At 38.8% G+C, this 10,788-nt stretch overlaps 3 protein-coding genes across 4 annotated transcripts; all 3 read left to right on the top strand.

Annotated features, from left to right (window-relative positions):
- The first annotated feature begins 3,561 nt into the window (after positions 1-3,561).
- Positions 3,562-5,708, top strand: LOC114825261 (dihydroceramide fatty acyl 2-hydroxylase FAH1-like). The gene is made up of 5 exons (XM_070821651.1): positions 3,562-3,860; positions 4,002-4,094; positions 4,223-4,425; positions 5,126-5,231; positions 5,586-5,708. The coding sequence occupies exons 1-5, from the start codon at positions 3,807-3,809 to the stop codon at positions 5,706-5,708; spliced, it is 579 nt and encodes a 192-aa protein (XP_070677752.1). The 5' UTR covers positions 3,562-3,806.
- A 627-nt stretch (positions 5,709-6,335) lies between these two features.
- Positions 6,336-6,830, top strand: LOC139196260 (uncharacterized). The gene is made up of 2 exons (XM_070821940.1): positions 6,336-6,527; positions 6,651-6,830. Exons 1-2 carry the CDS (start codon positions 6,336-6,338, stop codon positions 6,828-6,830), a joined length of 372 nt encoding a protein of 123 aa, XP_070678041.1.
- Positions 6,831-7,405: 575 nt separating this feature from the next.
- Positions 7,406-10,629, top strand: LOC103412368 (dihydroceramide fatty acyl 2-hydroxylase FAH1-like). 2 transcript variants are annotated; one of them, XM_029103034.2, is made up of 7 exons: positions 7,406-7,709; positions 8,629-8,695; positions 8,997-9,089; positions 9,220-9,416; positions 9,528-9,633; positions 9,970-10,116; positions 10,307-10,629. In XM_029103034.2, exons 2-7 carry the CDS (start codon positions 8,645-8,647, stop codon positions 10,424-10,426), a joined length of 714 nt encoding a protein of 237 aa, XP_028958867.1. In that variant the 5' UTR covers positions 7,406-7,709; positions 8,629-8,644; the 3' UTR covers positions 10,427-10,629. The 2 variants fall into 2 exon arrangements, with proteins under 2 accessions (XP_028958867.1, XP_028958866.1); XM_029103033.2 differs by having other exon boundaries at positions 8,626-8,695.
- Positions 10,630-10,788: the final 159 nt, after the last annotated feature.

Raw genomic sequence — 10,788 nt, 5'->3', positions numbered from 1 at the left:
ATCCACCTTGTTCCCAAACATGTGCAAAGTTACAAGTCCTTGTGATGTTTGTCATTTTTCTAAGTTTACTAGATTACCATTTACTTCCTCTTTGTCTAGGGCTAGTAATCCTTTTGAAATCGTGCATTCCGATGTTTAGAGACCAATTCTAGAGTCTTTTGATGGATACAGATATTTTGTAACTTTTGTGGATGATTTCACAAGGATTACTTGGTTGCATATTTTGAAATGTAAAAGTGAAGTGATGGAAATTTTTCAAGATTTTCATAGACTTGTGGCCACCCAATTTGCTTCAAAAATTCATATATTACGATCGGATAATGACACATAATATATGTCTCATAACATGTCACACTACTTGAGCACGCATGGTATATTACACCAAACAAGCTGTGTTGGAACACCTCAACAAAATGGGGTGGCCGAGAGGAAGAATAGAGATCTACTTGAGAAGACTAGAGCTCTTATATTTCACATGAATGTGCCTAAGAAGTTTTGGTTTCAAGGAGTTCTTACTGCGGCATATATCATCAATAGATTGCCTAGTAAAGTGTTGAATTTTAAATCACCTTATGAGGTCTTGAAAAATAGAAAGATCAACTTTTCCCATTTGAGAGTCTTTGGGTGTACATGATTTGTTCACATTCAAGCTCAAAATCGTGACAAGCTAGACCCAAGGGCTGCCAAATGTGTCTTTCTAGGTTATTCATCTACCCAAAAAGGTTACAAGTGCTATAATTCAACAACTAGAAAAATGGTTGTTTCAAGGGATGTTAAATTTGAAGAACATGTTCCTTACTTCTCACAATCACTGGATTACTCTAGACATGGGGAGAATTTGATGGACTTATTTCCTTTTCCATATCCAAACGGAGAAGATGCAACATGCACTCCTAGTGATCATGTGCCGGATGATGTTAATCTTCACTCGGTGGAACATCTTGAAGATGAAACCCCTTCCTCATCGGAGATTCACACTGCACCCTCCAGTGATCATTCCAACCATGATGTTGTTCAAATACCTGTAGTTCAATCTCTTACAGTTCGTCGCAATCCTGCACGAGAGAGGAAACTTCCATCTAAGTTGCATGATTATGTGACCTACACTGCCAGGTATCCCGTGACTGATGTTATTGACTATAGCAAAGTCTCATCTTCTTTTGCTACATTCCTAAGTGTCATTAATGAAGCTCGAGAACCTCAAAGTTTTCAAGAAGCCAATCTTCACAGTGAGTGGAGAAATGCTATGGCAGAAGAGCTTCAAGCCCTCCATGAAAATAACACATGGACTATAGTGAAACTTCCAAAAGGAAAGAAGGCAGTGGGGAGTCGTTGGGTGTACAAAACTAAATTTCATTCAGATGGCACAATCGAAAGGAATAAGGCTCACTTGGTTGCTCGAGGTTTTACACAAACCTATGGCGTCGATTATAAAGAGACATTTGCTCCGGTGGCAAAAATGAACACTGTTAGAGTATTGTTGTCGGTTGCAATTAACAATGCATGGCCTCTCTTTCAAATGGATGTTAAAAATGCTTTCCTGCATGGTAAACTTGAAGAAGAGGTTTACATGAAGTTACCCCCTGGTCATCCTCAATCAAACAATCCAGAAATGGTGTGTAAACTCCATAAATCCATTTATGGTCTCAAGCAAAGTCCACGTGCATGGTATGCCAAGCTCAGTCATGTTCTGGAAAGGGTTGGTTTTTGTCGAAGTATTGCGGATTCTTCCCTATTTGTTCGTTCCAGCTCAGTGGGTAAACTAGTTGTGCTTATTTATGTTGATGATCTAATTATGACAGATGATAATATGTCAGAGATTAATGCTCTTAAACAGTATCTCAACAACAAGTTTGCTATCAAGGATCTTGGCATTCTCAAATACTTTCTGGGCATCGAGATGGCACACTCTCACAAGGGTTTCTTCCTCAAGCAACGCAAGTATGTCATGGATCTTCTTCACGAAGCAAAAATGACAGATTGCAAGCCTGCTCGTACCCCATTGGATAACAACTTTAAGCTAAAAACTCACGGTGATCCAGTTCCCAATTTAAGTTACTATCAAAGAATGGTTGGCAAACTCATTTATCTGACTATCACACGTCCTGATATATCATATACCGTCAGCATTGTTAGCCAGTTTATGCACTCTCCAAGCATGGATCATTTGAAGATTGTTCATTGTGTGCTACGTTATCTTAAGGGTTCCATTGGTAGAGGAATTCTTATGCGCAACAATAGTCACACTCAGATCTCAAGCTATACCGATGCTGACTGGGCAGGCAATTCTCTCGATCGCAAGTCTACCACTGGGTTTTGTACGTTTGTGGGAGGCAACCTAGTTACCTGGAAAAGCAAGAAACAAAGTGTTGTTGCACGCTCTAGTGCAGAGGCAAAGTATCGTGCTATGGCGTCGACTGCTTGTGAACTTATTTGGCTCAAAAGCCTTCTGTTGGCTTTAGGTTTTCCTCATCAACAACCCATGTCCCTACACTGTGATAATCAGGCCGCGATGCACATTGCATCGAATCCTGTATTCCATGAGCGAACTAAACATATTGAAGTTGATTGTCACTACGTCAGAAATCAAGTTCAGTCCAAGGTGATCGATACTCACTACACGTGCAGTCATGATCAACTTGCGGATATTTTCACAAAAGGATTAACCTCTGCTAATTTTCAGCGTCTTTTGTTCAAGCTTGGATCAATTAATCCCTTTGATCCAGCTTGAGGGGGAGTATTGGAAGAAAGAATGGCAACTAGGGTTAGGTTAGGTTGCATGTTCACCGTACAAAGGATTTTAGGGTGATAGATAGTGTTGTCAATTCCCTTGATTCAAGGGATGTGTCTTATTTGTCTTGTTGTCAATTCTCTTAATTCAAGGGATGTGTCTTATTTGTCTTGTTGTCAATTCCTTTAATTCAAGGGATGTGTCTTATTTGTTCTTTTTTTGTTAGCTTTAGACGTAAATTAAGGAGGGATAGATAGTCTTGTTTTCTTCCCTCTAGCACATATATATTTGCTATCTCTTGTACCTGATTGTCTCATGATGAATATACCATTCACAAAATTCAATAAATTCTTATCAACTTTTCAACTTTCTTAATGAGCCAAATCTGCAGATATGAAGCCAACATTTATATATATATATATGGATAGGGGAGCAAGACATTTCTTAATCAGCTTAAAAGGTTGGCTAGTAGCTTAATTTAGCTATTCCGTGAGCATATACATGGAGAGGGGTGCAAGACATTTCTTAATCAGCTCAAAACTTTGGCTAGTGGGCTAATATCATCTAGGGTCCGTGTGTTTATGTATATATGGAGAGAGATGAGTTACATATCTTAATCATGAGCTCAAAACGGTCATCAAGTGAGAAGCAAATTGCGCTAGAGGTAGAGTACGTACTGATCTTCATGGATTAGAGAAAGAGAGAGAGAGAGTGAGAGAGTGAGAGAGTGATTAAGATGTGTTTTATTGGGTATACCTGTATCTGAGGTGATACTCTCACGAATACTATTCTTGTATAAGGTCGGCTCTTATCAAACTACGCTGGTTTCGGTTTTATTTCTCGATTACTCATTTTCATACGACAAACATTTGTGTCAATCTCTCTTAGAAACATAAGGTACATGATGAGAGAAGAAATGAGAGAAGAAAAAGAATAGGAAAGAAAAATCAACAACATTAATAAGAATATAGTGTAATTACGGGGACATGGTAGTATTCTTTCCTATATATTTACTTCTGGTTTTGATTTGATTTGATTTTATTTTGTGACTCCAGTTACATAAGAAGGTACAAAGATGGTAGATGACTACTCTTTTACTGTGGACTTGAATAAGCCTATTGTCTTCCAGGTTACATATCTAATTACTCTTTGCTTTAATTAGCATGGATTTTTTCTTATAGTGTTAACACTCCTTCTACTTGTTTTTTCCTAATTACTTCTGGTTTTAAATGATTTAACTTCTTACAGCGTTTTGGAACTAATTTTACAGGTTGGCCATCTTGGGGAAGCTTACTATGAATGGGTTCATCAACCTATTATTGACAAGGAATGCCCCAGATTCTTTGCAAATGACTTTTTTGAGGTATTAGTTTAATCAAGATCATATAATATGGACTTTAAACTTGCAATTATTCCATTATTTTATCAAGTTTTAGAATGCAAATCTTGGTAAAACTTCTCTACTAAATATCATCAACCTGAAATTGACAGCTTTTGACCCGCACAGCATGGTGGGTGGTTCCAGTTGTTTGGCTGCCTGTAGCATCCTGGTTTATTTCCAATTCTTCTCGAATGGGGCTTACTGATCATCCCGATCAGCTTGTTTTAACTGTGGTTAGTGGCATCTTTGTTTGGACCTTGGTGGAGTACATCCTTCATCGCTTCCTTTTCCACATGAAAACAAGAAGCTACTGGTTGGTTTTTGTATCCCTCCCTTCATTCATCCATGCGATCAACATAATAAAACTATTTGTACGATATTAAGTGACTGCATATTTAAACTTATTACAAACTCTTTAATAGGCTTATTCATTCAAATTAAAGCAAATCCATGCAAACTACATATAGACCTATTATACTCTTTGTGGGTTTCATTTTTATTAAAGATCGATGTTAAGTAGGTCAGTTATGATGATATTAGCATCTCTATACTTTTTGAATATATAAATGTGTTTGTACGTTCTAATCATAGAGCGACTGTTAGAAGTTAAAATGGTAGTTTGAAAATAGCTATGTACACTCATAGTTGGAGTGATAGAAGTTAAACTAACCAAACCCTAGATGCATCTGCATGAGTCTCATTTTGATTATAGAGAGATTGACGACAAATGCTTAATTGAGATGGTAGCTATTAACTACATTAGAAGAGACATGAAACTATCCAAATTACAGAAAAGAGGAAGATGAAGATTCAGAAGGAAATCAAAGCTTGTAATGATAGTTACAGAAAATAAAAGAGAATTTACAATTTATACTAGCCTACGAAGTAAATAACTCTAACCTTCGAACAAACTATTCCTAGACCAATCTCCACCATTCAATCATTAATCAATCTCCACCATAGATCTGTTAATAGTAGCAGCACTCAGTTTCTTAATCACTTTTAATTTGTAGGCGAAATACCATTCATTATGCTATACATGGCTACCATCACAAGTACCCTAAGGATGCAATGCGACTTGTTATGCCCCCTCCAGCTGCCGCTGCTCTAAGTGTTCCGGTATGTTCCATCACCCACTCCCTTGTAATTAGCGCTTCTCTCCTCAACTTAATCAACGTGTATGTATTCTATTGCATGGTCTGCTCGTGTCTGATAGTTTTGGTTACTGTTTAAGGTTTTATCACCTCCATCAGTAGCTCCTGCTTTGTTTGGAGGCGCTGTGTTGGGATATATAGCATATGATCTCACTCACTATTACCCGCACCATGGAAAGCCTTCTAAAAAATCTACTCTAAAACTCAAGGTAATTAATCATTTTCTGAGGCTGTTTTATTTTCTATTTCATTAATTAATAATCCTCTCTTGATTTAACTCTAAAACTCAAGGTAATTAATCATTTTCTGTGATTAACAGAGGTATCACTTGAACCATCACTTCAGAATTCAAAGCAAGGGATTTGGGGTCACTTCCTCCTTATGGGACTATGTTTTTGGAACAGTTCCTTCCACAAAAGCTGCCGAGAAAAAACAGAACTAATTAGGCCATCCTAACCGATGGCTGGCCAGATGGCCCGTTTTAGCCTTTGTCCCCCCAAGATTCTCCAAGATATTAATATTTTAATGAACAGTACATGACCATATTTGTCTCCATCTCCAACCGAGGGCCAGAGGGCCAGAGAGCTCGTTTTAGCCCTTTCATAAAAAACCGTCTCCAAGCGAGGGCCAAAGGGCCATAGGACCAAACATAATTTATTATTTAAAAACTACAACTTAAATTCAAATCCAATGGCTAAGTGACGTCAGCTAGCTGTTGGATTTGAATTTTTTTTTGCTATAAATAGGGTGGATATTGGGATATAATTCACACAACTTTGAATTCAATCTATTTAAATTCAATCTCTTTCAATTCAAGTTTGCAATGAATTCCAACTTTGGATCCTCTTCAGATTCCAACTGGGGGTCCTCATCCAATTCCAAAAGAGAAGCAAAATGGGCGCAAATGAGACGAGAAGATGAGGAGTCTGATGAAGAAGTTCAAGTAAGGCACAACAAACAAAACATAGCAGCAGCCATGGCTGCGGCCATGGTGTGTCAGCCAACTGAGGAACAACCTCAATGAGGTGGCTCTATTGTTAGTCGCTTTTACAAATCACGAAACAGAGCGATGACGCATGCCAATCTGATGAACAACTACTTCGACCCCAACTCGGTGTACACAAAAGAGGATTTCAGACGTCGCTTCCGGATGAGGCGTCATGTCTTCGAGCGTTTACTTTGTGATGTCCAGCAGGTCAATCCGTACTTTCGACAGAAGCAGGACAGAACAGGCCGCCCTAGTTTCTCACCTCATCAGAAGGTTACTGTTGCACTCTGAATGATGGCCTATGGCTCCCCAGCTGATTCGATTGATGAAACCCATGGTATGTCTGAGTCTACATGCCTTGATACTCTTCAAGAATTTTGTGACACAATTGTTCAGCTTTACAAAGACGAGTACCTCCGCGAGCCAAATCAAGAAGATCTGAATCAGCTCCTTCGCAAAGCTGAAGACTGTGGGTTTCTGGGCATGATAGGGTCATTAGACTACATGCATTGGGATTGGAAGAAATGTCCCACTGGATGGCAAGGAGGCTTTAGCGGAAAAATTTACATTATATGATCATCATCATGACAACCTATGTTAATGATACAACATATCATTATATTATTAGTACGAAATGTTAGTGTAGTGATGCACCCGCCAAAATTGAAAACCCTCCCTATAGTCATCATATGATGAGTAGAGAGAATCTCTAGTCACAGTTGGGAGAAAACGATAGACATTTTTTTTTATAAACAAAAAAAATGTGGGAAGTTTCGGGTTTGATGTTCCGAGCTGGTAAGTCTGTTTGACTGTGATCATAGATAAGGTGAAATTTTCCATAACCTCTTCAAACAAAAAAAGAATGGATATCCGTAGTTTAACATAAGTTGTTTTTTTATTTTTCTTGAAAAGGACGATAGACATGTGGCTTAACCATTAGTTAACCAAAACAGTTGGCGCCGATTGGCAGTTGATGCAGACCAATGGGAACGATTGCCCTTCTCCTACAAAAATATCTCATGTGCCCAAAATGCCCGAAAGCCCCAACCAAATTCCCCTAATTAACAAAGTTACCATAGCGGGACCCACAAGACCGTTTTTTACCCACACACTCCGCTGTAAAAAGAAAGTTGTTAACACAAACTTGAAACAGTGCCAGACTGGCCACACAGTTAGAAACTTGGAATCCAACGTGAGGATCGCTGGCTGATTCTCTGACGCCCGTATAAAACCGACGGCCCAGATCTTCCCATCTCGTAAAATCATCCGTCACCGTTCGACTTGAATTCCACAAAAACGGAGAGAGAGACTCAGATTTTCCTCTGCCGCTGCACCAACGCTGAAACCTCTTCTAGTGGTGGTGCGGGCGGTTCACATTCTAGAGGGCGAGAGGAACGAAAGGGTGTTCGTGTTCTGTTGTTCTCTTGCATTGGATCCGACCCGGGTTCTCAATAGGTTAGCCATTTGCTCTCCCTCGTCTGATTTTTTTTATTTTTTTATTTTTTGTGCGATTTGTAGATCTGGGTCTGTTTGTTTTTCGTGTTTTGGTTTGGAAAATTGTGGCTTTTGGGGTTTGATTTGTGGGTTTTGAATCTGGGTTGGATACGTGCATTGTGTGTTTTCTTTTTCTTGTCGAACAGTGTGATTTGTTTTGATTTTATGATGCAAAATGCTGTTTGGTTGGTGAAAAATTCTGAGAAAAAGAGGAAGAAATCATGGGGTTTGAGACTAAAGCATTAGTCTTGAGTACTCTTGAGACTGTTTGATATTGTGTGGGGCCGTTATTTGCAGAGTGAGATTATCTGGGATTGATCTGTTTGGTAGCTGGGAAAGTAGAGGGGAAAGGGGAAAGCTAATAAAGTTTTTGTCTTTAAGAAAAAAAAAAATGGATCTCTTATGAATTGATTAATTGCGAACGAGCATCTGTGTGGAAATTTCTTTCATGCATTTTGTTCTGGATACCCTGGCTCGCTTTGTTGTCAAGATTCGTCGTTTTTTCTCATGGATGCATGTTAAAATTGATTTGAAGAAAATTCGAGGTTTAGATCATTCGCGATTTACATCAATTCGGCAGTAAATCCATTTTTGTTGGTGATGCTTGTTACTGCTTCAGCTTGATAAGTTTAACTTTTGAGGAAGTTAAAGAGAACTATCCTTTAACTTGTTATTGTCAGTCAGACTCGGTCCATAAGATTAAACTAGAGATGATATTATAATCAGATATAGTATCATATACCAACCCATCGCATGTTACAATTTTTTTAATATTAATATCTGAATCCTTACGCTGCTGTCATTAGATCTTTTTGGTTCTTGCGCCTTATAAATCCGCATCATTGAACTTAACGTATTAGTTTTGATGTTTCTCCAGCAGTGTTATACGTAACAAGATGGTTGCGCAGGACTTCCAAGTTGATTTGAATAAAGCCCTCGTGTTTCAGGTAAGGCTCCCAGTGTTTTTGTTTTTTATTCTTTTATGTGAGCCAATTATGTGCGCTAGATTGCTCCATTTGGATCCGAGGCTCTAAACATTTCTTGACCCACTTTGAAGATCTTCAGTCTCTTTGCACGGGGACATTTACTGCTTATATTTGGCACCTCCTTTTCCTTCTCTGAAACTTCATAGCATGTTATTTTATTTTTTATAAATATTTGATCTTGTCGCCTGTCTCACTATATTGTATTTGATGATTGTATTGAATTTTATTGTTGTAACTTTTAGCTTTTTACAATCTTTCACAGGTTGGCCATCTTGGAGAAGCATACCAAGAGTGGGTTCACCAGCCGATTGTCAGCAAGGAAGGCCCTCGATTTTTTGAAAGTGAATTTTGGGAGGTACTGCCTCCTCTTGTTAATCCATTACAATTTAGTTTTCATATACTCTTATGGTTGCACAATGCACGTGCACCTAGATTGTGTGACTTTGCGGAGCTCCACTTCTGACTCTATTTTCTAATTGAAACAGTTCTTAACCCGCACTGTGTGGTGGGCAGTTCCTGTCATATGGCTACCAGTTGTGTTTTATGCCATCTCAGTGTCTGTACGGATGGGCCATACATTCCCTGAAGTTGCTCTGACAGTTGTTGCTGGCATTTTTGTCTGGACATTGATGGAATACACGTTGCACCGCTTTCTTTTCCACATTGAAACAAAGAGCTACTGGTTTGTTTCTTACAACTCTTTCTCCCACTGTTGATGTTCTTGTTTACGTATATACCATATTGTTTGAATTTCTCTGAGACTAATGCACTTGTTTTGCTGAAACTGCTTCAGGGGGAACACTTTACATTATCTTCTTCACGGCTGCCACCATAAGCACCCAATGGACGGCCTGCGACTTGTTTTCCCTCCTGCTGCGACAGCTATTTTATGCATTCCAGTATGTCTATTCTTCCATGTCCCTTCTTGTCCTGCCACGTTATCATTATGTTTTGTTTAAGAATACTGTGGCTAATGATTATTCTGGGTCAAATTACTTATTTTTGTAATGGAAAGCAAAATTACATGTCCTAGGGCCATGACACATTGCCTTGAATTTGATTAGATAGGATAGCTGAGTTACTGTTCTGGGTATTAAGATTGCATAATTGTCATCTTGAGGTTTACTTAGACGGACCCTAACATAATTACTATTGCATCAATTTGTCTAGGATCGTTTTATATGAAAAGAAAAAAGTTCATTACCAATCGTAACTCTATTGTCATTTGTTGCCAGTTCTGGAACTTGGTGAAGCTGATGTCTTCTCCTACTTTTGCTCCTGCTTTGTTTGGAGGCGGTTTATTGGGCTATGTGATGTATGATTGCACCCATTACTATCTTCATCACGGTCAGCCAACAAGTGAGGTACCCCGAAATCTGAAGGTAAAGATCGGTACACCTTTCATCCTTGCAAGAATTTTACCCTTTTAGACCTAAACCTCTGTTTGCGTTATGGTCATCATAAGAAATTACAAATCTTTTACGCTAGAGCATCTGAAAAAACAGAAAGTTTCTGCATTCGGGAACTAGTCATTGCTGACGAGAATAACATGGGCTTTGCTTGTTTTTGCAGAGATACCACTTGAATCATCACTTCAGGATCCAAGATAAGGGCTTCGGAATAACTTCAAGCATATGGGACAGGGTGTTCGGAACACTTCCACAACCGAAGGCAGCCAAGAAAGTTTGTTAGGATAAGCAGGTGAAGGGGAATTTCGACATTAATCTTGTTTATTTTTGCTGTCTCCTAAATTTGTTGTACGCATGATTTATTTACGTCTTCGGGGTGGCATGGCATGGCATGTGGATGGAGGTGTCAATTTTGGTGGTGCTGTCTTGTATAAATTAACATGATTATTGTCCATTGCTTGGTTTATGGAAGGAGACTTTATCCTAGTTGTCTACGTTGCCTTGGCTCTCAAGCTATCTTCTTGCATGTTTTCCTAGTGGACTTTTTCAAAGTTTGCAATCAATCCCAAGTATTATTCTACCTCGTTTGTTGACTTTAGCTAAAGCTTTGAGATTGTTAATTGTATGGTCCCAACTTAGAGAGAA

Source organism: Malus domestica, chromosome 05, assembly GCF_042453785.1.
Source record: "Malus domestica chromosome 05, GDT2T_hap1".
In the NCBI taxonomy this organism is placed as follows: Eukaryota; Viridiplantae; Streptophyta; class Magnoliopsida; order Rosales; family Rosaceae; genus Malus; species Malus domestica.
Note: the sequence above shows the minus strand (reverse complement) of the source record. Positions and strands in the feature narration are given on the sequence as shown.

Coding starts and splice junctions, on each gene's coding strand:
- LOC114825261 (XM_070821651.1), top strand. CDS start 3,807: ATGGTAGATGACTACTCTTTTACTGTGGACTTGAATAAGCCTATTGTC. Junction 4,095..4,222: donor TTGCAAATGACTTTTTTGAG/GTATTAGTTTAA, acceptor TGAAATTGACAG/CTTTTGACCCGCACAGCATG. Junction 4,426..5,125: donor ATGAAAACAAGAAGCTACTG/GTTGGTTTTTGT, acceptor TTTAATTTGTAG/GCGAAATACCATTCATTATG.
- LOC139196260 (XM_070821940.1), top strand. CDS start 6,336: ATGACGCATGCCAATCTGATGAACAACTACTTCGACCCCAACTCGGTG. Junction 6,528..6,650: donor GTTTCTCACCTCATCAGAAG/GTTACTGTTGCA, acceptor ACAATTGTTCAG/CTTTACAAAGACGAGTACCT.
- LOC103412368 (XM_029103034.2), top strand. CDS start 8,645: ATGGTTGCGCAGGACTTCCAAGTTGATTTGAATAAAGCCCTCGTGTTT. Junction 9,417..9,527: donor ATTGAAACAAAGAGCTACTG/GTTTGTTTCTTA, acceptor AAACTGCTTCAG/GGGGAACACTTTACATTATC. Junction 9,634..9,969: donor CAGCTATTTTATGCATTCCA/GTATGTCTATTC, acceptor ATTTGTTGCCAG/TTCTGGAACTTGGTGAAGCT.